The 26982-nt window shown below is 30.9% G+C and overlaps 2 protein-coding genes across 6 annotated transcripts; both read left to right on the forward strand.

The window, feature by feature from the left end:
- The first annotated feature begins 715 nt into the window (after window positions 1-715).
- Window positions 716-4728, forward strand: LOC110648721 (transcription factor RSL2). Its single transcript, XM_021803053.2, has 5 exons — window positions 716-1217; window positions 3108-3743; window positions 3839-4069; window positions 4184-4315; window positions 4448-4728. Exons 2-5 carry the CDS (start codon window positions 3129-3131, stop codon window positions 4538-4540), a joined length of 1071 nt encoding a protein of 356 aa, XP_021658745.2. The 5' UTR covers window positions 716-1217; window positions 3108-3128; the 3' UTR covers window positions 4541-4728.
- Window positions 4729-8984: 4256 nt separating this feature from the next.
- Window positions 8985-25786, forward strand: LOC110648718 (uncharacterized). Of its 5 annotated transcripts, none has more exons than XM_021803048.2 (9): window positions 8985-9635; window positions 10670-10829; window positions 10917-11049; window positions 11306-11389; window positions 12112-12225; window positions 12976-13041; window positions 13383-13480; window positions 23273-23691; window positions 24415-25786. In XM_021803048.2, exons 1-9 carry the CDS (start codon window positions 9173-9175, stop codon window positions 25611-25613), a joined length of 2736 nt encoding a protein of 911 aa, XP_021658740.2. In that variant the 5' UTR covers window positions 8985-9172; the 3' UTR covers window positions 25614-25786. The 5 variants fall into 5 exon arrangements, with proteins under 5 accessions (XP_021658740.2, XP_021658741.2, XP_057990072.1 ...); XM_021803049.2 differs by having other exon boundaries at window positions 8986-9635; window positions 10917-10978; window positions 11295-11389; XM_058134089.1 differs by lacking the exon at window positions 8985-9635 and having other exon boundaries at window positions 10675-10815.
- The last annotated feature ends 1196 nt before the right edge of the window (window positions 25787-26982 follow it).

Here is a 26982-nt window from a genome sequence, read left to right on the forward strand (position 1 = left end):
ATAATTAGTAAGAATAGGAACCTTCTTATTACCAACTTCTATTTAAAAATCTCATCATCCGACAATATAATTGCATGAAAGCTACAAATACAAATATACAAGGCACTTTGTGAGAAATACATTATTATTATTATATTTAAAATATATATATATATATATATATATATATATATATATATATATATATATATATATATATATAAAGCAATATAAAGTTTTTAATAGTTTAATTTGAAATTTAATTGAGATGAGGTATTAAAAAAGTATAAATACTACATACACATGTCAAAAAATAATTTTGCCCTTTGTAAAATATGACAATGAGAATATTTTATTTGCTTGAGAAATTTCTAGCTAGACTCGATTCACCATAAATATAAGACACGAATATATAGAATTCATGTACTTAATTGGTGGGTCTCACCATAAATCTTATGTTTTTTGCTAATGACTAACTCAGAAATTTTAATTAGGAATTCCATTAAAAAATTATATGAAAATAATTGTATATACATGAAAAATGTTCACACTGTATACAAGTTAAAATTTTCTTAAATTAAATTTGTTATCAATTCAAATTTTTGAGTATTGAATTTTTTTTTTTCAATTAGTAAACTTCATTATTGGAAGAAAAAAAGAATAATTAAAAAAAAGTTTCACTAAAATTATATATATACAGCCTAACAAGGAGGAAAATGTGGCAGAAAAAGGAAGGGTCATGTGGTTAATTCTGGGTGGTTGAGGCAGAATTATATAAGTTGGTTGGTTGTTTAACAAGACAGAAGTAGCTGTCTTTATAGCGTTTGTCCTGATAATGGTTAATATTTTGACGATGACGCTGAAAGGCAAACCATAAACTACCATAGTCGTGCAAAGCCGCCTCGCATTATCCCTTCTTAAACTTTGAATCCCACGAATAAAATCAGACTTCTCTCTGCTACCCTTACAGATTTTATTCTCTTCTAATTTTAATTCCAAAATTCTTGGATTTTTAGGGTTTCAGTTTTTTTCTTCAGAGAGATCGTGCAATGGCCGGCGCAATTGACAATTCTGAAAACTATACATTACATTGATAGAATAGACTCTTAAAGAAGGATTTTTTTTTTAATTTTTTTTAAAGTACCTTAGAACCCGTCCTTATTTGACGCGTGGATATCAAGAGCGAGGATCGGCGGAATCTAAGGGGCCAAAGGATGTGTGTTTATGGCTTTGTTCAGGTAATCTAGAGTGGATTACTGTGAAAAATCTCTGGTTTTTGTTATGGTTGATCGTGATGAAGATTTCACAGCTGTGTTTTGGTTTTTCAATTTCTTAATTAATTTCAATTGGCGCAATCGCTTTTCCTTCATTTTAAATTCTTTAATTCCAGTGTTAATGATCTTTTGTTAACCGGATTAGAGAGATACAATTGTAAAGCTGTGTTGTTACTTCAAAATAAAAATAAGAGGAAGAATTCAGAGGAAGAAAGAAGATGATATGCTGTAATAAAGACTGATTCATCATATTAAGCATATCCAGCTCAAGAGGAGAATTGCTTAAATTTTTATATGTAGTACTCTTATCTTATATCACAAGATTAGTTAGGCCAAACTCAATTCAAAAGTTAATTTAAAGGGAATGATTACCCAATTCTTTATATTCAACATTTTTGCCTTATGCCCTATTAATGTGGCACAACATAATAGAAATTTATTGATTTAAACATGAAATTTAGTGGGTGTTTTGTTTACAAACCAAATAGTTGAATTAAGGTGTTTGATAAAAAGAGCTGATAACTGATAGACAACTAATAGGGTACCCATCAATTGCAATTTGTATCAGCTTTATTTCAAACCTATTTCTTATGACTGATTTGATTTTATTTTTTATTTAGACTATATTATCCTTTTTAAAAAGTTTATCAATTATAAAATTTTTGCATCTTTAATATAATATTTTATATCAATAAATTATTTAAAAATATAATAAATAAAAAGTAAATACATAATATTATAAATATAATAATTATAATCTTCATTTTCATATATACTTAAAAAATAATTATATTTTTATTATGTTGTATAATAAATTGTCTAAAATAAATAATATGGTATATATTCTTATTAGTTGTTTTATATCAATAGTTAGACATAATTTTATCAAATGCAAATATCGACTACATTTAATTACTAACTATCAACAACAACTATAAATTATCAGCTATTCGCTATCAGCAATAGCTAAACCAAACTGAACTTAATTTATAATACTAGTAAAATCACAAGAAGAGCACCGGCTAACATAGAGTAATCGCAAGATGTAATAGGATGGTGAGCCGATGAAAGACAATGACTTGGTTGTTTGATTTGGCAGAATTGCTATATTTTTGTTTCCCGATATATTTAAGGTGAAAGCAGAAAGCAGTATAACGCTACATGGATATGGAAAAAATGCTTGAAACGTTTATGAATGATTAAAAATCGAGGAGATAACTCAACAGATTAGGTTTAAGACAACAGATTAGGTTTAAGCAGAAACTGAGGAGACAAAGAACGAGTTCCATGGTTAACGTGTTGGGTTTTGCGCGTTTAGTTTGAATTAAGAATGTCAGATTCATGTCCACGTCACGGCCGTCCTCAGAGTGCAGTTTGTTTATAATCGCTCTCTAACATGTAAGAATTCCATGGCTTTTATTTTATTCAGGAAGACTCTTCCCACGTTCTCACATTTTCTATTACATAAACATATTCTTTTCCTCTTCACATTAATCATAATTAGTCTTCTCATAATGACCCCTTTTGCCTTCTAATTGCAGTTTATCTTGTTTTTATAATATTGTTTAATGGCGTTGAAACTTTTCGATTATTTTAATATATCATCTAAGTTGTCCTTTGCCTGGTATTGAGTCCCCTTTGGACTCCTGAGTTCAGTTACAGAGAATTAGGACCTACACCAGAGGAATGATTAGGTATTAACAATTCTTAGTTTACAAATGAAGTCAATTCTTGCTAACATTCTTTGTAGGGATTGGATATAAATATGTCCCTGGTTTTTTGTTTTTCTCAAGCCCAATCAAGCTTCTTACTAGTATCACCAGAGAAACATACCCCTCCTCTCTTTCTCCACAGGCTTAGCTTCTAATTGTTAATATGGAGACTCTGGAAGCTTTTCCTGACGGAGAATGGGACTTCAGCAGAATGTTCTCCACCCAAGATCAGCTTGATATCGCACGGGAATTGCTTGGTCAGTGTTCATTTCCTCTCGAGAACGACGGAGGATTGCAGTTTACTACCCTGTCAGCTTTTTCCCCAAATCATGAAGCCATTGTGAACATGTCTGAGGTTAATGAGAGTCTGTTTTATTCTTGGAATACTCTCAACAATGACTTGAATCTTCTATCTCAGGAAAATAGTAGCAGCAGTAACTGTAGCAGTAGTGTTTTGATTCCTTCTTCCTGCCATGAAACCTACTTTAGTGATACTAACCGTATTCTGGCAACAAATGATGATTCCATGTCCATGGATTTTTGTATCATGGATGAGAAAAATTCAGGCTCTTTTGTCCCAATGTTTCCTGAAATTGGAATGACAGAAACCATCTGTATGAATGAAAATATGAGCAGTGCTAAGATGGGGAATTTAGATGACAGTCATCCAGTGGCTAATCCTGTTCCTGCCAGGGGATTGCAGCTGAAAAGAATGCTTGATTTCCCTGAATCAGAAGTCAATCCACCAGAGAATAAAAAATCTCGTGCTACAAGAGATGTAAGAACATTAATTTGAGACTATGAATTAATGAATAGTAGGACAATTCCTTTCTTCAACGTAAGGTTTTACCGATCATTGATTTCTAAATGCAGATGCAAAAGAGCAAGAAGAATGTAAAGTCCAAGAAAAACCAGAAGTTCATTCCAAGTAGCAATGAGGAAAAAGAGAGAAATGCTGGACTTGATGGACAGAGTTCTAGCAGTTGCAGTTCAGAGGAGGATAATGTTTCTCATGATTCTAAAGCGTCTGAAGTTCTCAATTCCAATGGCAAGGCAAGAGCTAGTAGGGGATCTGCCACAGATCCCCAGAGCCTTTATGCAAGGGTAAGCCACTAATGCGACTACACAATAACTTTTCTGATTTGTTTACTTCATTGATTTAATAGTTGAACCAGTAGCTTCTACTCACATACATTTTCTATTCATGAAATCTTGCAGAAAAGAAGGGAGAGGATAAATGAGCGATTGAGAATCTTGCAGAATCTTGTTCCTAATGGAACAAAAGTTGATATCAGTACAATGCTAGAGGAGGCAGTTCATTACGTAAAGTTTTTGCAGCTCCAGATCAAGGTAATGAAAGTGTTTTATATATATATATATATATATATATATATATATGTATATATATTTTAAATAATTTGTCCCTCTTCTTTATTCTCTAAACTGTCATATTTGCTAATCTGTCTTCTTTTATCTTTATAGCTTTTAAGCTCTGATGATCTGTGGATGTACGCTCCTATTGCTTACAATGGAATGGACATTGGCCTCAATCAGAAGATCTCTATGCTTCTATGATGTTGGAGGAAGCTGTCAGAAGTTTAAATTAATGTTAATTTTTAATAAAAATGAGATTATTAATATATAATTATATCAACTAAAATAATTTCTTTGTTCAGAATATAACATAGAAATACTGTTATTTACAATCATGCTTGATCTGCTTATTGTCCTTTTATATATGCATATGTCTATATTAAGAAGAAGATGGCTTCACAAGGATCTTCCAATTCCAAAGTTGCAGAGTTTAATGAACAAATTGTAAGTACAAACTAAAGCATACAAGGACAGATAATATGAGAGTAATGTGATCAAGAATCTCCTACCGTAACATATAAAAAACGTACCAGTAGCATCTTCATTTTTATCAGAAATAAGCCTAAATTACCTTCAAGGTTCAGTCTAGCAGTAAAAGTTTGGCATTTTTTTAGTAAAGAGCATTTTCAGGTTCAAATACTGCTAAATGCATGGAGGGCGACTGAGAGATTGTGAAAAAAGGAAGAGCTACCCTCTAATACCATCTGCCTACAAAATAACATGCCCTGGTAACGAGAAGTGGGGAGCATGATTCTGAAAATTGACAGCCAAAAAAATTATTTCAATTGACAATCTTCAGGAGCTACATACATAGACACCTCATGGGCCATGGCCAGAGGGAAAGTAACATTAACCATCCAAATTGGTAAAAAAAATTTCAACATTTATGACATATTTTTACTTAGTAATGAAGCCATGAAATTTTCATTGATGGGTCAATAATAAATAAAAACAACACAAAATATGAAATTATAATTTTTTTTTTATCTGATAAAAAAATTATAATATAATTTTTATAATAAATAGTAAGTATTGCAATGTTATAGTTTAATTTAATTAGTATATAATTTTATAATATAAATTATGTAATTTAAAAAAATAAAAATCAATTGGTATCAAAATATTATGCCAAATCCTTGCATAAAATTTATAGACTCAAAAATAAAAAAAATAAATATACATGCCAAATAATTAGACTATATGGCGTAATAGTATAAGATTTAAAAATAATAATAATCATTAAAATTAAAGAAACATAAAAAAAATACATATTTAAGTTGATACATTTAAAATTGACGTAAAAGTTGGGATAAATAAAATAATTTTTTATTTGAATAAAATAAAAAAAGAAAGCTAAACGAGAGATGGGAGGGAGAGAACAAATAAAGATTAAAGAAATCCCATCTAATTTTAGATTTTGTAACCGAAAATTATTGAATTTGCTTGAATTTAATTTTCAAATAACAACTAGCAGTTAAATCTTAATTTATAAATTTAAAAATTTAAATAGTTAATTTTTAATTAAATTATTATATTTATTTAATGAAAACTAAATAATTTTAATATTTTAATTTAAATCATAATATATAAATTATAAATTACTAGGAGTTAGTAAAAAATTTGAGAGGGCTAATTAACGAAAAATAAAATTTTACTGCATTTACTTAATATTTCTATAGATATTTAGAAAGACTAATAAAAAATTTAAGAGCTCAATTAATAAAAAATAAAATATAATTTACTAATTAAAAATTTTTGAAAATATTTAAGGCCAGAACTAAAATAAACCTTTTTTTTTTTTTCTACATACACATTAATATGCAAAAGAAACCTTTGAGAGTTGAGGTCAGGTCAAGGCCCCCCCAAGACCCTCCTCTTCGCCCCTGTTTTCTATCCTAGTGCATGTTGAGATTTTTTTTTTTTTGTCTAAGTATGTTGAGAATTAAAGCATATATAAACGTAACGGAAAGATAAAATAAAACTCTTATTAATTTTCACAGGATTTCGTTTTAATAGATATGGGGCAAGAATAATGAATTAGATTAAATATCTACGGATAAATCTTTGAGGTACATATCTTATATAATGAATAAAAACTGGACTAGATTGTCACAAAACACTAATTGTTCACACGTCTAGTAGCTGGAACAGAGAGCAAAATAATGTGATTTTAAAAATATTTTATTAAAATAATGTGAATTTTAAATTATTTATTAAAATAATATAGTGTAATAGAAATTATCATTTGAAAAAGTGATTTTATATTTCAATACTTGTACGAAATTACTACTTGAAATAAAGTTTTTGTTATTTTGTATCAGTATGACAAGTAATATTACTCTCAAAATCATCAATCAAACTGATAATTTTATGTTTTGTCCTGTTACATCAACATAATTTGATTTTTTTGTAAAATAAAACCACCAAATGAAATTGTGTTTTGAAGTGCAATATATATAGTATGTTGAAATAAATATATTGCAGAAATATTATAAGGAATTTATTCCTTCTGCTTTTGCATAGTATGTTGAATTATTGACGTTACATGAATTATTCATGCCCGTAAATTATTTTGCTAGCTTTAAAAACCAGAAACTAATCTTAAAAAATAGAAGACTTCATTTGTATTAAGTAAAACTAATCTTTAAAAGCATTAGGTTTTTCTTTCTTATTTCGTCTTCTTCATTTAATTTTTTTCTATTTGTATCAAGTAATTTTTTTTATATCCAATATAATTTTTTTTTATGTTATATACCGTATTTTCAAGTTGTGTTGCTTCTTGAATTTTTACATTAAGAAGCAAAAATATTGTAATTAATGTATATTTTCTTCTTTCATCTTCTTCATTTATTTTTTCTATTTGTATTAAGTAATTTTTTTTATATCCAACATAATTTTTTATATGCTATATACAATATTTTTAAATTGTGTTGCTACTTAGATTTTTGTATTAAGAAGTAAAAAAATTATAATTAAGATACATTTTTAACTTTAATAAAAAATGTTATTGTGATTGTTATATAATATATTTATTTAATATTTTAATTATAATAATTTTATTATATACATGTCAAATTCTGTGATAAATTTAGTGTATATAACATAATTGTTATTAGTTTAAAATTAATAACATAATTATTTTGACAGATGCTTAAAAAATCACAACTTCAATTGACGTTTTCACAAGCAATCTGAAAACTATGAAAATACTAATTTAACTAGTAGTTTTGTGTATATTTAACATACTATCGCATTGACTCTGACACACACAGTAACTTAGACACTATAATATGACACTTTGATATTGTTACTAAAATTATCTTTTATATTATTAGTTTTGTGTCTGTTTTTTAAACACAAAAATTACTTTTTGAGTTGGTATTTTTATTAGTACAAGATTCACATTATTTTGATAAAATATTTTAATTAATTATAAATTATTCTTAACTAGTTAAGTACCAATATTTTACCACATATATTTATCTTTAAAAAAAATACATAACTTTAAATATTTAATTCAATTAAATCTTTAATGGTAAAGACCAAAACAAAATTTATAAATTACATTTTAGTTCCTAAATATTAAAGTTATTTTCTATCCAATCAACAATATAGTACACAAACACTAACACTATAGTGAATTAAAAAAAAAATCAAAAGAAAAATATGTGAAACTCCCATGCTTAAGAAGTGGATACCATATGCATACCCTGTTGATCAAGGGAAGAATTTTCCTACTGCAGTAATTTTTCCTAACTAGCATAAATTAGAGAGTTTGTGCACCAGAGCTCACCCATAAAGATAAACACAATTAATTAAAATTTTTAATTAAAAAATAAGTAATTTTAAAAGAAATGAATTCAATGTAAAAGTAATATAATTTTTTTAAGAAATAAAATTATTTAATGAAATATTCTATTAAGAATTCAAAATACCCCAATTTAAATTATTCATTTAACTTATAATTAATAGTAAACTATAATAAGTTTGGATATATAAATATTTTGTTAACTGAATAAAACATAAAAGATGTGATTATTTTAAATTGAAAATATAACTAAAATTATTCTAATTATTTAATCTATAATTAACAATAATTTTTAGTTGATGAATTATTCTGTTGGAAAAATAAAATTGAATGGACATAATTATTTTGAATAAAAAATTATTTATTATATTTTTTACCATTATAGCAAAATTTTATAAATAAATATTATATTGATCAAATTAATAATTAAATTATATGATATGATAAATTTTGTTTATAATTAATAAAGTGTGCACAATTCACGGGTCCCAAGCCAAATCAAAAAATTAAATTTATTTTTTTATTTTAATTAATTATAATTTTTCATTAAAAATCTAACCTAATTAAAATTAAACTAATAATTAATTTTATACATATTTTTTTATAATTTTTTATTATCATTTAAGGAAAAACAAATATTTTTACTAATTAATTATTATATTCATACATTATAATTTTAGGTTATATATCCAACCTTATTTAATATTGGGGAACAATTATATCTACACCTCACAATTTTAGATTTAATTTTATTAACTACAATAAAATATGTCAGCTATAAATTATTTTTTTTTTTTTTGCTTTTGATAATTATTATAACAGTGGATAAAATTTAAATTCTCTAAATTATTTTTTTAGGTTTCGGCCGCTGCAATTGGGGAAAACATTAGGCCTGTGATTGCTCCATAATTTCAATTCAACCCTCTCCATTAGCAGTCATCAGGAAGCGAAACCTTCGTCCCCTCCGCTATCTCACTTTCACTCTCACTCTGTGAATTCGAAAACAGAAACCACACGAGATAAACATGTCGCAGCGTTACTTTCACCACAACAAGAAGTCACAACAAGAAGAGTGGAGCGGCTCCAACCCCAGAAATTTCCCAAAAAACCATAAGAAATTCATTCCGAGAAATCAAAATCCTAATTCTAATTCCAGTCCCGATCCTACGCTCTTAAATTCTCTTAGACAATCGCTTTCAAAGCAATCTGATGCCGCCGACCCAGCATCGACTGCTAACAGTGGCGCAGCGTCATCCAGTAAGGTCCGGGTGGGAGATAACGAAGATTGGGTGTCCAGCGGAACGGCAGCGGGACGTCAGGATGTTGGCAATTTCATAAACTACTTGCCGCAGGATGAGGCGGTGGCGGCTGGGCTCGGCGCCAAGGAAGGAGGATTGGATCCAGTGGAGTCTCAGAGAGTTGTGGATCTTTTGAATAGGGAGTTGTCTCGGTTGCTCAAGTTGAGTCCTAGAGAGTTCTGGAGGGAAGGTACTCTTTCACTTGGACTGCTATATTTCGCTATGTTTATTTTAGTTCATCATGTTCGGATTTTTTGCTCTTGTTTTGGTTAGATAGCTATTTTTTCCTTTTTTCTAAGTTTTAATTATTGTTGCTACAATCGGTAGTTTTCAAATTTTGGTGGACTTTAACAAGGTTTCTGCTAATAGTTTTGCTTGTAATGAAATGCTTAAGATCGCTCTGCAATGCGGCCGATCGTTAATACTAGTGTTTTTATATTGGAAATTGTTGGTTTGGCGGATTCAAAATAAGGACAACATAGCATTATTTGCCAAGTATGGAAACACCATGAGATAGTCTGGTCATAGACTAATAGTTGCTTAATGATGTTAGCTATCTGTTTTAACTAAAACTATAAAGGTTATTGGCGTGGAATGAGGATCGGACAAATCCTAAAGATAAACAAGGTTTAATCCAAACCCCCCAAAATTAACAAGATTCAATCTAGAATCCCAAATATAAAATAAAGCAAACACAGCTTTATTGAAGAGAAAATTATCAGTTTAATAAAGTCCGAAAATTATAAGAGTATATGGCTATTTTTAAAGTTTTAAATCCTAATCTAATTTATAGAGTTTTAAATCCTAATCTAAGTTGGAAAATATTTAAAAGATCTAAACTAAATAGAAATAAAGTTTTGAAGTCCTAAATAAACTAGAAAATACAAATAAAACTAATTAGGAATAAAGAATACAACTAAAATTAGAATTCCTAGTCAAAATAGGAAGAAAAAAGGACTTGGAACGCAGCTTCCTGCAGGTCACATGGCCCGGCCGTGTGGCATGGTTGTGCTACACGGTCTGGTTGTGTAGCTTTTGGTGGTGGGACTCGGCCTTTGGACTTTTGGCTCCTTGAATTTCGCACCGTGTCAATTATTGTTTTTAATTTTATTACCATTATTTCTTTGTTGCTATTGTTATTGTTATTATTTCTAGTGTTTGGTGGATTTTTTTAAAAATGTTTTTGGAATAATCACTGTTTTACACTTGTCCCCATTTTCTTAGTGGCCAGTGACAATTCCTTGCATGAGTTTCTGGATAGCTTCCTGAAACATAGAAGTAGATGGTATGATTTCCCACATCATGGAGTTAAGGGCATTGTCGCAGGCGTCGTTGTCGGAGAACGTGATTTAAGTCGCCGTGTTTTCATGGTATTGTATCGCATGTAGGTTGCCACGCTCTATGTTAGTATTTTATGTCTCTTCATTTTCATTTTTTAAAATGACTTCATTTTGATGCTGTGTTGTTGCAGATCTTCCAACAGGGATCCAGGCGCTCGGGCTGCTGATACTCTTAGTTCAAGAGATCATGCAGGTGGGTCGTCTTACTTCATCATACATGGTTTCCTTAGAAATGAAGGAATTTATTCTGGAATGGGAAAAGAGGTTCAGCTGACACCATTATAATGTCTTTGTTCAATATACTATTTCCACCTATTTGCAAAAAAGAAATAAAAAAATTTAAAAAGATACTGTAGAGGAGTCTGAATCAGTAAGTGTAAAATTGGAAGCTAATGTATCATAGGCCTTCTAGGATTAAACAGGTTTAGGTTCAGACATTTATTAGCTTAGGATTCAACTCTCTTACTGTATCTTTCCTTGTGCATTTTATTTACTAATTCTACATGTAGTCCTTTTGCAGGAAAAAAAGTTGCTTGACCTGCCGAAGTTGTTGGATATATGTGCCATTTATGGCCATGAAAATGAAGAATTGATTCAAGTTCTGGTGTGCATGTTGTCTCTACTATCATCACTTTATGTTTTATTCTGTTCATTATACCATTACTGATTCTTAACTCGAGCTATAACTAATTTTTGATGCTTAAAATTTGTTGTCTCATTTTGTTTACCTTCACCAAATTAGAGGCCCTTGATTTTCTAATTGGTTTATAACTGTAGCCTTTGACGAAAGAGAACTTCAGAATTTACTATTATTTCTCCAATTGTGATAAATATAATATCATTAGCTTCTTAACGGGGAACATAAAGGATGCATTTCTTTTTGCGCACATCAGGTTGGCAGTTGACTTGCAACAACTAATTTCAAGATTTTGACTTGTTAATAACTTGAGTACCTGAAGATTCCAGTGATAAAAATGGACCAATTTCCCTCAGCAAGCATATGTCACATCATCACTTGAGCAGAAAAAGAAAAAATTGTCAATGAGATGAAAATGTCTTGCTGCCCCTTAGATGTGATAGAAGAACTTGAATTTTTGCTTCATAATCTGCCTTATCCTGTTGAGTGTCATGAAATTTTTATGAAATAATGTTTGTTCAAATTATAATTAAAGTGCCTCCTTTGATGGGTACTGGTGAAAGTTGAAATTTCAGAAGTTGGATGTAGTGGGCATCTCATATTATGTGTGTTCATGATCACATGAAGATGTTCTTTTGAGCCTTAAATTGAATTTATATGATCTCTCTCTTTCATGATTTTTCCCCCAGGTTAAGAATGCTTTGCAAGCCCAGACTGGGATCTATGATAATTTAACTGCGGCCATGTCACAGTTTTTGGGGATCGTTCACACAATGTTTCAACGTTGCATCTCATCTTTGGAGGTAACTTTTTTCAGTTACATTATTTTCTACCTCATGAATCATGTATTCAGTTGATATAGTTATTTGTTGATGTTGCTAAGGGAATATTTCCACCTTTTATACATCAAAAGAATTTTGTAGATACATACTTTGAGCATATCTTGTATATATTCATCAATTAAATTGGTTTCTTAGGGCCCTAATTGACTTTAGTGTGCTTCCAGGTTCCAGCTTTTGTTTAAACTGGAACATATCTATATAATTTTTAATATGTTACCTTTGCTTATTTCTCTGGAGCACCTCATCAATTTTTTTTTTCAGTGTTGCAAGATTTTTAATATTTGTATGCTAGATAATGGATATTTCATTTGTAACAGGCATGCAATAGTCTACGCATGAAGTTTACCTACTGAATCGACCCTTTTCAGTGTATTTCTTATTTCAAATAACCTTTTGCTATGCTTTCTTCAAAGTGATGAACTTTTCATTTTTAACAATAGCCTCCTATTTTATAACTTGTATCACTTTTCTCTCTTTATTTACTTAAAGCAAAGCTGGTTATACGCTATTAGTTGTGGCAAGAAGAAGATAATTTGGAAACTGAAAGCTTTGAACTCATGTTCATGAGTAATAGGTTGAAGGAAAATTTTGTTGGGTTGACCATGACTTTCTTGTTTTGTGGAATAAAATAACATTGGAATTATGACCTATAGATATACATACCATTATATGCAACTCATGATAAAATTTTCCATGTGACATCATAAATAGGCTTTATTTTCCTCTGCAAGCCATGAAGACCTTGGATCTAGTTCTCTTCATTATGACTTGTTAGAGGTAAGTTTTCTTTTGTTTTGGTAAATTTATGACACGTACATTTTTTTTGTTTACCCTGCTTAATTATTGCTCTCACTCTCACTCTCTCTCTCTCTCTCTCTCTCTCTCCTTTTTTTTTTCTTTTATACTTGATGAATGAGTTAATAAAATTGGTATACTAATAAACATGGTAGACAGAAGTTGTTTAATCTACTTCTTGAAAGATTTACCATGAAATAAGTTGCTGCTATCTTCTAGATTGTAGTTTTGGATGCAAAATATATTCAAATATATTTATATTTCTTTGTGTTTTTAGTCAGATCCATTGTTGTGATTCAAGACCTATTCTGTTCTCTTTGTAGGTGATGGATTTCATAAATGATGCACTTGTTTCCATCGATGCTTTTATTAATGCATACAAACCAGCAGCTGTGTTCTTTTCATGCCCTATAGAAATGAGGTAGCTATTTACATTTGGAACGTGATTTCAAATCATGGTCGCAGGTAACGGAAACAAGCCTGTAACGGCTGTAATGCAATGTTAATGGCATGGAGCTATGTAAAATTTTTCAAAAAATTTACAAAGTTCATAAAATGACTAGATATTGGTACATACAAGCAAAATTAAAATACAAAATTATATAATAAACACAAATACATAAAATAAAGACATTTAATCTATCATTTTTAGACATGATTAGTATGAAGCAATTTATAGCTAAAATAGTTATGTAGATATAGTAAGAAAACCAACCTTACTAGTTACTATCACCAAAATGAGTGTCTTAGAGGTTCTTGGTCTTGACTTTGATCTTGACTCTTAGGAGTTTTGATCATTAATTTGACTATATTAGTAATATTGTGATGGATTGAAGTTGAATGAGTAACTCTTATCAAGTGGATCACTGAAATTGGGTTATTTGAGAGTATGTTGGTTGCTCTGTTGACTCTGATGATTGGGAAATTTGAATATATAGAAAGGTAATTATATGGACATGGATTTGAATGTGCCCAATTAGATTGCCTGTATACATAGTTTCTAGAATAAATATATTTAGTTGATGAGCCTCCATGCATACCATGAGTTCCATAACCATATCCATAATTAGTTAAATCAATAGAACACTTGTCCTCATATGGAACACCTTTACCTTTTGTTTGGGATGTATAACCAACACCACCACCACCACCACCATAATGAGAGCCACGCAATTGTTGATATATGCATCACATTGCTGGAGATGAGTCACAAGCATTGCTAGGGCTATCGCTTTGTCTTTGACTAGATAGATTTGATGAAATCAGAGGTTTTGGAGAGTATTTTCTAATATATTTCTCACTGTTAAAATACTCTGTACATTCTACTATTTATACACAAGAATCATAATCATATAAGGAAACCTAAATCAATAGAAAACTAATAGAAATAATAAACAAGATATACAAAAGAGGAAAATAAAAAAAAATAATAATCCCTATAATGTAGGGATTTAATTTCGGCTTTCCAACACTCTAGAGAAAATGGATCAGTTTTAAGTCCACCCTAAAAACTAGCTCAAAGAGAAAAGGTTTGCCCAAATTTTATTTTAGTTCTAATACTTTATCCTAAATCAATATGGGTTAACATACCATCTTACGCCCATTCATGAATATCTGGAGTGTGAAATTTGCAAGCAAATACATCTGTGGGTAGTCCAACATTAAAGCATGGTAAGTTCTGATACCATGTAGAGAAAATGAAACAGGCCTAACTCCACCCTAAAAACTAGCTCAAAGGGAAGAGATTTGCCCAAGTCTTACATTTAGCTTAAATATTTTATTCTAAACCAATGTGGAACAACTGGATCTTCATGTGAACTACTAGTAGCACCATGTCCACCTGTGGTTTCTCCTCCATCTTCACTACTATTACTATCATCATTGCTATCACTCAAATTTAATAATACAAAAGAATTACCGTCATCATCACCACCACCACCTTGTTATCCTTGATTTTGAGCAGTGGATTGTGATGGAACATTTCTACCAAAATCATCATTCTCCGACCATGGATTTGATTCATCATCAAAAGGAGGAGATTCTCTTTTATTAATCAAGGATTTAATGTATATCTTACTAAAAAATATAATCCAAGTTAATTGCATTGTAGCCCCTTTCTAACTCTTGTTGGGCTTTCCTTGTTAGATTTCTCATTTTTAGTTTTATATTATACTAAACAAAGATAAATGTATGCAATTTTTGATACCGTATTATGTTTCTTGTCTTTGTGTGTATAAGAGAAAAAGTGTTCCAGTTTCTCTCCCAATTACATACTGAAATTGTTTGGCTCAACACTTTAATTGCAATTCTTTGAAGTTTAGGAGTACTTTCTCTGTTATTAATCCACTACTCAGCTGCATAATAGTTCATTAAATAACATACTTTTATATTGGCTTGAAATTACTAATATCAATATTATATGAAAATCCTAAATGTTATTAGTTTTACCTAGATTGGTAAACTTAATGGCTTTTTGTGCTAAAGCGGTACCAAAGCTCTCCATTTTATATCGAAACATTAGTGCCTACATCTAATAAATTTTATTTCTTATTAACATAATACCAAATGCATATTAACTCTATTTTTAACTGTAATTAATTAAGTGCTAACTTTACTTAGTTATGCATTTACTTGGTTTAACATGTGACCTTGATTCATTCAATCCCTCTCTAGTCTCACTATAATATTCTTCAATCTCAACATGGTTTCATCATCATTTTCAATATCATGTGAACCATATTGGTATTGTGGACTCAAAAAATACCGTATATAGCTAGAACATAATTTAATATATTTTAAGCAATGAATATATATTGTAATTCATTAAGGCATCACACACCGGCTACAAGCAAATCATGGTATAATTGAAAATTCTACCTCTCATCAATGATTTTCCAATTATCTATATAGCTTATGAAATTTTTCTAAATTTCCAACTTTACCCTTTTCATTGCCTCAAATATGAAACTCATTATTGGCTTTTCATCAGCGTCCACCAATCTCAAAAGTTTAAGCAAAGGCTTTTGGAGTTTCATTATTTGTTGTGATTTTGCCCAAAAATTCCTTTCCCATTACCCAAGTCAATAACAATTTTTTTTTCTTCATAAGCAGGTCCACCGGTAGCCTGACCAAATTTGTTATTGACTACTTAAATACAAACATATTTTGCGATCTCGACATACATTGGACAAATGACTCCAATGCAATGAAACTTGTGTCAAATCTTGTTATATTAGGGCGAATGATATCTTTGTTCGTAAATTTCTTTGTATAATTGATCACCTAATTATGATTGTAAATAAATTTCGTGATAAATTTGGCTTGGTAAATAACTTTTTTTATGCTCTTTTTCTTCATAAAATCTTCTTAAATAACGTCAATGAAATGTGCACTACAAACTGTCTAATACAAGTTAAGAAATTTCTCCATTAATTTCTTTCCACTAGTTTTGATGGCAGCATCATTATCTATCACAACTTGCACAACCTTGTTCGGACCAATTTCTTCAACTCTCTTTCATAATTGTGAAATAATAATTTTCATCTTTGTGTTTTATATTTGATGCATCTACGGACTTGTGGAACATTTTGTCACAATTTGAATACACTAAAAAATTGATTATGCTCATTCAAGTTGGCTAACTCAATCCATCACACACGATGGATGGTATATTATCAGGCACAAGGCCTTTTCTCACTTATAATGGCACTTTTCGACAACTAGCAACTGGGCCTAGTATATTAGTAAAGTGTAACTTCAATCAAGTTATTCCTTCAATTATTTTTCTTCTACAAAAATTACAAGTTATTTTTCTTTTTTTTTTTCCTGTTAGGGTGACTGACTGCCATCCAATATCATCGCTTAGTTTACCTCCTCAAGGCATTTTTAAATTCTAGGTGTCAATTTCACTTTTCAACAAATTAGATATAGTCAATTTGAATAAAATTAGTTTCATTAGTCACTTGTATCATATTAACAATGCAAAGTACTAACTCGTGTCAAATTTGAACATATGAAATTAATTAATAAATTAAAAATTATTATTATTATTATTATTCTTATTCTTGTTATTTTATCTTTGAAACCTTTTCTAATTACAGCATATATTTTTTCCTTTTTACTCTTACATATCCATTAAAGATTAGCTGTAATAACTAAGTTAATGTGAACTTTAATGATAAACTTGGGTTAGAAAACAATATGGGAGGGATTGTGGAAGAAATGGGAAATTTAAGTGAAAATTTGAGAGAATATGAAAGAAATAGCAGCTATGGAAGAGGAAAAACACAGACACTACAAAGAGACAAGATACTATTTCCATTTGATTTGCAGCAAATACATAATTGAACAGATGCTACCATTACTTAACAATACATAACGGCTGTTGCCGTTATGTATTGGTGATAATAGGTGTTACACATGCAACTCAGGATTTGCCTATAAATAATGGGATAATGCGTAACAGAGCCTTCAAAAACCTATAAATAATAGCCGTTACGTAATGTAATGGCCATTATTTGAAACCATGATTGGTCTAGTACGGGTCTAATGGCAACAGTATAGCTCCAATCCAAAATTCCAAAGACAATGGTCTAGCTCATTTATGTTTGACTCAATAAGGCCATTATATCAGCAAAATTGCAAAAGGAAACCCAGAGGAAGGAAACACTAACAAGTCCGCATGACAAAAGCGTTTTTTCTGATCATCAAAAACAATTTCTTGCTTTTCCAATTATATAAATTAAAGGATTCTAAATCATGGTTTTAAATAATGGCCATTACATTATTTACAAGTCTTTAAACGCTTCATTACATGTTACCTTGTTATTTATAGGCAAATCCTGAATTGTATGTACAACACCTGTCACCACTGATAACGGCGGTTATTTATCACTAAGTAATGGTAATGGCTGTTAGTTCAATTATGTACATACTATAAATCACGTGGAAACAATATTTTCTCTTCTCAGTGTCTAAGTGGTTTTCTCTTCCACAACTGCTGTTTCTTTTATATTTTTTTAAATTTTCATTTAGATTTCCTCTTTCTTTTACAAATCTCTTTCATATTGTTTTCTAAGCTAAGATCATCATTAAAGTTATATATTCTCCAAAGCTACTTTTGGTGAGTTATTTGCTATTTGTTGCTGTATCTTTTCATTATGTGCTTTTTTTTTTTGCATATTGTTGAAAAGAATTATTGTTGATCTTAGATTTGTTGTTAAATTTATAGTTTGAAGGATCAGTTTGCTTGATTTATACGTTTCTATAGGTTTTTTTTTTTTAATTTTAAACTATTTTTTAGAATTAATTTTATTAAAATACATTATTAATTGTAAAATAACAAAAAATATCATTTAGGCTTCATTAATATTTGCTAATGCTAAGTATAAATTTGGACTTGGGAAAAATAAAATTTAAGGAAAAAATATTATGATTTATTTAAAAAAAATCATAAAATTAATAGAGTTTAAAATTTAAGTTTAAATTAAATACTTATCTTAGTTATTATACTTAATATTTAATGGATATGTAAGTGTCAAAAGGAAAAAAATATGCTTTGTAATTTAAAAAAAATTAAAAATTAAATTTTAATTTATTAATTAATTTTATTTCATATGTTTAAATTTGGTGTGAGTTGGGACTTTGTATTGTTAATATGATACAAGTGACTTCTGAAGCTAAATTAATTCCAATTGACAATATCTAATTTGTTGAATAATGAGAGTGACACCTAGAATTTAAAAATGCTTGGAGGTCTTTTTACTGATAAACTAAGTGATAATATTGGATGGAAGTTGGCCACCTGATAGTGAAAAAAGGAGAAATAACTTGCAATTTTTATAGAAGAAAAATAACTAGAGGAATAACTTGATTGAAGTTACACTTCACTAATATACCATCTATCATGATGGAGTTGGCTTACTCGAATAAGTATAATCAATTTTTTAGCATATTCAAATCGTGACACGGTGTTCTACAAATCCATAGATGCATCAAATATGGAACACGAAGATGAAAATTATTATTTTAAAATTATGAAAGAGGTAGTTGAAGAAATTGATATAGGATAGGTTGTGCAAATAATGACGAATAATGAGGCTGCCATCAAAGTTAGTGAGAATAAATTTCCTAACTTGTATTGGATGACTTGTAGTGCACATTACATTGACCTTGTTTTAGAAGATTTTGAAAAGAGGAGCATAAAAAAAGTTATTGCCTAAGTCAGAGTTATCATGCAATTTATTTACAATCATAATTGGGTAATTAATTATAACTTAACTTAACTAAGTCTTTATCCCAAAAATTTATTTAGGGTTGGCTATATGGATTCCCTTTCTCCACTCTAAATGATTTTGGGTTAAATCCTCGGAAATGTGTAATACTTCTAAGTCATTTTGTACTACTTTCCTCCAAGTCTATTTAGGTCTACCCCTTCTTTTCTTTCTATCCTTTAACCCAATGTGCTCTACTTGTCTAACTGGAGCTTCCGTATGTCTACGCTTCGCATGACCAAATCACCTCAATCTCCCTTCTCTCAACTTATCCTCAATTGGCACCACTTCTACCTTTTCTTTAATACTCTCATTACGGACTTTATCTAGTCTAGTATGGTCACTCATCCACCTTAATATTCTTATCCCCGCAACTTTCATCTTAGACACGTACGGCTTCTTTATTGTCCAACACTCACTATCATATAACATAGCCGGTCTTATGGCTGTATGGTAAAATTTTTCTTTCAACTTATTGGGAATCTTGCGATCACATAAAACTCCCGTGGCACGTCTCGACTTCAACCATTTGGCTTTAATCCTATGACTAACATCCTCCTCACATCCCCCATCTACTTGAAGGATTGAGCCGAGATATTTGAAGTGATTACTTTGGGGCAATACCACTCCATCCAAACTAACTCCTTCCATATCACCAGTTCGGCCTTCAGTGAACTTGCAATGCATGTGTTCTTTCTTCGTTCTACTTAACTTAAAGCCCTTTGACTCTAGAGTACTTCTCCAAAGCTCTCCAAAGCTCTAGCTTTCTATTGACTTCTTCTCTCGTCTCATCTATCAGAGCTATATCATCCACAAACATCATGCACCAAGGGATACTCTCTTGTATATGTTTCGTCAAGTCATCTAGAACTAATGTAAAAAGGTAAGGGCTTATAGCTGAATCTTGGTGTAATCCGATTGAGATAGGAAAATCTCTTGTGTCCCCTTCCACTGTGCGCACAATAGTAGTTGCTCCTTCAAACATATCTTTCAACACTTGTATGTACTTAGTAGATACCCTCTTTTGTTCTAACACTCTCCATAAGACATCTCTTGGAATACTATCATAAGTCTTCTCCAAATCGATAAAAATCATATATAGATCTTTCTTCCCATCTCTATATTTCTCCATCAAGCTTCTAATGAGAAAAATCGCTTCCCTAGTTGAACGACTGGGCATGAAGCCAAATTGATTGGGAGAGATAGAAGTGTTATGACGTAGTCGATGTTCCAAAACTCTCTCCCACAACTTCATAGTACTCATGAGTTTAATTCTCCTATAGTTTGAGTAACTCTATGTATCTTCCTTATTTTTAAAAATAAGTACTAAACAACTCCTCTATTCATTAGGCATTTTCTTTGAGTTTAGAATCTTATTAAATAATTTAGTTAACCATGCCACTCCCACATCTCCCAAACACTTCCACACTTCAATTTATAATCATAATTGGGTGGTCAATCATATAAAAAAATTTATGGACAATAGATATATTATTCGCCTTGGCATAACAAGATTTACCACAAATTTCATTTCATTGGAGTCTCATGTCCGATGTAGGTCGGTTTTACGAAAATGTTTGAATCTAAGCAGTGGATAACAAGTAAGTTTGGTCAGGCCACCAATGGACTTGCTTATGAAGCGGGAAAAAAGAAAATTTTCTTGGCTTGGGTGATGAGGGAAAGAATTTTTGGGAGAAAGCCCAACAAATAATGAAAATCTAAGAGCCTCTACTCAAAGTTTTGACATTGGTGGATGTTGATGAAAAGTCAACAATAGTTTTATATTTGACGCAATGAAAAGCAAAATTGGCTAATTAGAAAAATTCTAGAAGTTATATAGAGTCTTGGAAAATTATTGATGAAAGGTGAAATTTTTCAATTATATCATAATTTGCATGTAGCTGGTAAGTTGATGTCTTAACGAGTTACTATATATATTTATTGTTTAAAAAATATTAAATAATGTGGTAGCTTTTATATATATATATATATATATATATATATATATATATATATATTGTAGAGTATTTTTTTGAATCCTCGATACTAAAATGGTCCATGTGATATCGTAAATGATGATAAAATCTTGTTGGAATTAAAGAATATTATAATGAGGCTAGATAGTGATTTAGTAAATTAAGGTCGCGCATTAAACCAAAGTAAGTGCATAGCTAAGTGAAGTTAGCACTTAATTAGTTAGAATTAAAAATAGTTAATATGCATTTAATGTTGTTATGTTAATAAGAAATAAAATTTATTGGGCGTAGGTGTAGTCCCACATTGAAAATAACAAGGAATTCAAAGGGCTTATAAGGGTGAAGGGCTAACTATCTAAATGGTTAGTTCTAACCTTTTAACAATGGTTAGTGCTTGTCGGAGTAAGCCCATCCTACTCATCATGGACTTTTGCCTTGACCCACTCACTCATCTTCGCTCGTCTAACTCAGTTTAGTAATAGTAGGCACTAATGTTTTGAGAGAAAACAGAGAGTTTTAGTTCCGTTTTGGCACAAAAAAAAAACATTAAGTTCACCGATCAAGATCAAAATAAGTATAACATCTATTGTTTTCATATAATGTCGGTATTGGTAATTTCAAGTTGAGTGATGGATTAATTATGATGAAAGTGCTTCTGAATTTTGAAGAATTGCAATTAAAGTGTTTAGTCAAATAACTTCAACATCGAAATGTGAGGGAAGCTGGGGTTTTTTTTTTCTTTTTCTTTTATACACACAAAGATAAGAAACAGATTATGGTATCAAAAATTACATGTTGTCTTTGCTCACTATAATATGAGGTTAAAAGTGAAAAATCTAACAAGAAAAAGCCTGCAAGAGTTAGAAAAAGTTACAATCTAATTAATTTGGATTATATTTTTTATGAAAATGATCTGCTAAATCCATGATTGGAGGCAAGGGAATCGCCTCTTCTTGATGGTAAATCAAATCCATAGTTGGAGGATGATGTTGATAGAATTTCTCCATCACAATCCACTACTCAAAATCAAGGACAACAATGTTGTGATGGTGATTCTTTTGTATTATCAAGTTCAAGTGACGGCAATGATGGTGGTGAAGGTGAAGGAGAAACCATAGGTGAATGGTGGCGCTACTGGTGGTTTGCATGAATCCATCCTGTCAAAGACAAAGTGGTGGTGCAAGCAGTGCTCGTCATCCATCTTTAGCAATGCAATGCACATATCAATGTTCATGTAACTGATAGTGCTGGTGGTGGTTTTACATCTCAAACAAAGCGTAAAGGTGTTGGAACTTGTGGTATGCAAGGAGGCTCATCAACTGAAGATACTTCTAATAATTATGGATATGGGCAATTTGAATGAGCACACTCAAATCGATATCTACATTATTATCTCTGTGTATTCAAATTTCTCCTCAGCAGAGCAACTACTATACTGTCAATAACCCAATTTCAGTGATCCACTTAATATGGGTTTCTTATTTAGCTTCAATCCATCACAATATTACTAATATAGTCAAGCTAATAATCAAATCTCTAAAAATTAGAATCAAAGTCAAGACCAATAAGAACCTGTACACTCATTTTGGTGGTAGTAACTAGTAAGGTTAGTTTTTTTTTACCATATCTACATAACTATTTTAGCTATAAATTGTTAATTGCTAATGATGTCTAAATTTGATAATTTTGATGTATTTGTGCTTATTATATTGTTGTTTATCTTATTTATGCTTGTATCTACTAATATCTAATCATTTTATGAACTTTGCCAATTTTTCAAAAGCATTTGCGTAGAACTAGACCGTTGTTGTTACGTTACAGCCATTATAGGCCTATTCCCGTTACCCACAATCCCGACTGCAATTTGAAACCATGAGGCCAATACTATGTATCCCTTTTTCTTATTTTTAGCAAATTCGTGGAAATCTTGGCTTCATCTCATACCAAATTCTGTCATCTTTGCAGTTATGGGAATGAGGAATTGTTGGTCATGCTTGCAAGATTGCATGATACTTTGCTTCCATCTTTACAACGTGGGTTCCGAATTATATTGGCAGGAGGAGATGATGAAATGATATCAAATATTGCTGTTAGTTTGAAGATGTTATCCATGAGGATTTGCAAACTGGGTTGGAAATTGTTGGATATTTGCTATTTAAGTAATGAAGTATTCACAGATTGCCTTCCCATTCCAGCTGTAACAAAGATGTTTCCAGCAAAAGTGGACGACCCTGTCATAAGAGCAGATATATTGATTCAAACCTTTAGGGAGATCAGTGGACTACTGCTGTACACCCAAGAGAATCAGAACAGAAATACATTTCTTCAGAATCTTGATAAGAATTACCATCTAATGAGCAAACTGCAGAGCTTACAGAATGCTGGTGAGTGGCCTGCTTAACGAAGTTTAGTTTTTGTACACTCAGATGCATATTGCATGCCATGGACATCATCATGGTGTCATTGTTACTTTGTTGTCTAATATAATTTTGGAGACAAGTAAATAATTAATTAAATAAATATCCTTTTATGATTAAAATATATTGAAATTTTCAGGGATGAAATTGTCAAGTGTCTTCGGAACTAGGGCCAACATAAATGAGAGGGTTTATCTGTACTTCATTTGTGATTACCCAAAATTTATTACTACTAATGGCTCTACTTGCACATCTCATAATGATGGTTCTTGCTTAAGATGACATTGCCCCATGGTTGAAGGAAATGTTTAAATGCTTGTTTTGGCAATCGAGGTGCAATTGTTATAAGGCTCAAATATACTAAGAAGTATAAATAAATGTATGGTCAGTCTTTGCGTCAAACGAGGTGACTTGTGTTTTTGAGAAAGATATAGTGTCTCTTTTCTTGGCACAATGGCTTTTGCCAAGCATGCATGGGTTAATTGGTGTCCTTTATGACTGCCTAGTTAGTTTTGCACTTCATGTATCCATGTAGCTGCCATTAGTTTGATACTAGGCTTGGTTACGATGATTATATTCTTTTTAAGTATGAATATTCTTTCAGACTACTTGAGTGCTTATGAATATTCTTTCAGACTACTTGAGTGCTTTGAAGCTACCTATGTTTACTGTTTAATTTGTTTCCTCCAGGATGGATATTCATAGATGATGAACAGCTCCAGTATTTATCTGGGATAACAATGTTTTCTCTGAAGAGTACTGTTGAGAAGCAAACACTTGTGCCAACCCCTGTTTCAAGCAACAAAGTTGAAATGGATGAAGATGCAGCCATCAAGGAATCCAAAATTAGTCAAATAAGGGACTTATTTCCTGATTATGGTAAGGGGTTTTTGGCTGCCTGCCTTGAAGTTTATAACCATGATCCAGAAGAGGTGATTCAGAGAATACTCGAGGGGACTCTTCATGAAGATCTTAAGTGCTTGGATCCATCACTGCAGACCATGCCAACAGCCAAGTCTGCTTTGACCAAGGATAAAGGAAAGGGGAAGTTAGTTGAATCTACATCATTCCCCTTAACAACGCCAACTAACTCTGCCAATACAGAGGTAGCAGGAGAGCGACAATTTGACAGTACATCTGTTTCATCCTCATCTACAGTTGGCAGGTTTGTTAGAAAGTCTAATGATGTGCATGAACATTATACTCTTGATGCCAGGGATGACAAAGATGCAGCAAGGACTGTAGCTCTGATTTCACAGTACGAGTATGAGGATGAATATGATGACTCCTTTGATGATCTAGGTTTAAGTGTTGTTGAGTCAGGGTTGGAGGAGAATGAAATATTTAGTGACAAAGTCAGCTCTAGTTTGGGGAAATCTTCAGGGACTGAAAGTGAAATCTCTGTTCAAACTGCTCCTAATACAAAGTGGGGATCTAGAAAAAAGCCGCAATACTATGTCAAGGATGGAAAGAACTACAGCTACAAGGTTGCAGGTTCAGTTGCAGTTGCAAATTCCAGTGAAGCTTCACTAGTTAGTCAAGCGCAGGGAGAACTAATTTATGGTCTTGGACAGGGTGGTAACATTCCTCTAGGTGCAGTTAAGAAGTTGACCGAGTATCAGGAGCAAGAACACCAGAGGGAATCTGATGAACCTGAGATGGAAGGGAGAGGGAACACAAGGAATCCCAGAGGTAGAGGCAGGAGGGGAGGCGGAGGAAGGCTGAGGGAGTCGCATGAAGAGCAGGATGACCAATCTGATGGTTCTGAGATGCAAGGGAGAGGAAATGCCGGAAATCCCAGGGGCAGGGGAAGGAGGGGAAGAGGAAGTAACAATTACAGGAAGGATAGAGCTATGAATAAGCACTTTTCTGGATTGTCTGGTTTTTAGGTGCAGGTGTGGGTATTTCCATGTTAGGAAGATAATTTATGAAGAAAGCTTCTTACGCTTGCCAAAGATTATTATGTTGAGTTATAAATACAAATGTATAATTTGGATGATTACAAAGTAGTCAATCGGAACAACCAATTCTGGTGTTTAATACGGAAGGGCTGTTCCTACTAGTAGTCCAAGGTTCAGAAAATCTCTACTAGGAAGTGAAGATGCATCATTTTGAGGCTGCCTCACTAGTTGGCTTATAGTCTCCTTCAAAAACGACTCTGTTGTCGTCCATCACTGTTTGAAATTCCTCTAATTGCTTGGATGCTTGATTGAGAATGTCAGAAATGGACCTATCTTGGTTTCTGAACGAAACGTTTCTGGCCTTAACAAAGCATCCACAAAGTGAAAGCCTCCAACCGCTTCCAGTTATCACAGGACGTAGAGGTTTTGCCCCAACTTTCGCTCGCATTCTAGCTTTGAAGTATAGGTTTTGCCCTCTAGGTGTACAAGTTTTTAATGTGGTTTATAAAAATAATATAGTGAAATTAATGACTTAAATAATAAATTATTAGAAAATTAGTATTTTTCTCTCAAAAGGAATAACGGCAGAAACGAGTTTTGATTTTTGGTATTTGATTTTTTATTGTTAATAAGCTTTGATTTATTGGTTTCGAAATTATTTAACTGTGATATTGAATTTTTCTTTTTTTTTTTTTAAACCGATATTGAAATTAAATTTTCTTTTAAATTAAGTTTAGTTATTTGACTTTCATATATTAACCAGATGATTGTAAAAATTATATTGAAAAATTATTTAATTAATATTTTAATAAAAAATAATTTTATCTAAATGTATATTATTAAAGATAATATCAAGTTGAATTAGCTATAAAATATATAGATAATTTTTTGTTGTTTGTCATAGACAAACACTTGCGGTAAATTGAAAATATAGTAATTTTATTTGATGTTTTTACCAAAATGTTGAAAACAAATCTGCCTACTAATTTGTTTTTTTTTTACATATTTTAAATTTTATTTTTTATTTTATTACTTTTTATTCTTATTATAAGTCTTGCTTTAATATAAACAAAAATTGTATCTTTCATGTAGATACTCTGGAGAAAGCAAATTTTAATCGAATTCATATTTGCTCAATAGATATAATCTCAATGTATTTTTATCTTCAATGAATAGTCGGTCCTACATACTAAGTTTTTGATGTAATATTCTTATGTCAAATATTTTTTTATAATAATCACCAATAAAAACAGTCTCAATCATATAATAATTACTTGAAATAATTATTTATATTAAAATTTTTAATTTAATATATAAATAAATAATTTTACATTAAGTTCAATGAATGCAAAAAATT

The sequence above is a fragment of the Hevea brasiliensis genome, chromosome 2 (genome assembly GCF_030052815.1).
Source record: "Hevea brasiliensis isolate MT/VB/25A 57/8 chromosome 2, ASM3005281v1, whole genome shotgun sequence".
NCBI lineage: Eukaryota > Viridiplantae > Streptophyta > Magnoliopsida > Malpighiales > Euphorbiaceae > Hevea > Hevea brasiliensis.

Coding starts and splice junctions, on each gene's coding strand:
- LOC110648721 (XM_021803053.2), top strand. CDS start 3,129: ATGGAGACTCTGGAAGCTTTTCCTGACGGAGAATGGGACTTCAGCAGA. Junction 3,744..3,838: donor AATCTCGTGCTACAAGAGAT/GTAAGAACATTA, acceptor TTCTAAATGCAG/ATGCAAAAGAGCAAGAAGAA. Junction 4,070..4,183: donor CCCAGAGCCTTTATGCAAGG/GTAAGCCACTAA, acceptor GAAATCTTGCAG/AAAAGAAGGGAGAGGATAAA.
- LOC110648718 (XM_021803048.2), top strand. CDS start 9,173: ATGTCGCAGCGTTACTTTCACCACAACAAGAAGTCACAACAAGAAGAG. Junction 11,390..12,111: donor AAGAATTGATTCAAGTTCTG/GTGTGCATGTTG, acceptor TTTTTCCCCCAG/GTTAAGAATGCTTTGCAAGC. Junction 13,042..13,382: donor TTCATTATGACTTGTTAGAG/GTAAGTTTTCTT, acceptor TTCTCTTTGTAG/GTGATGGATTTCATAAATGA.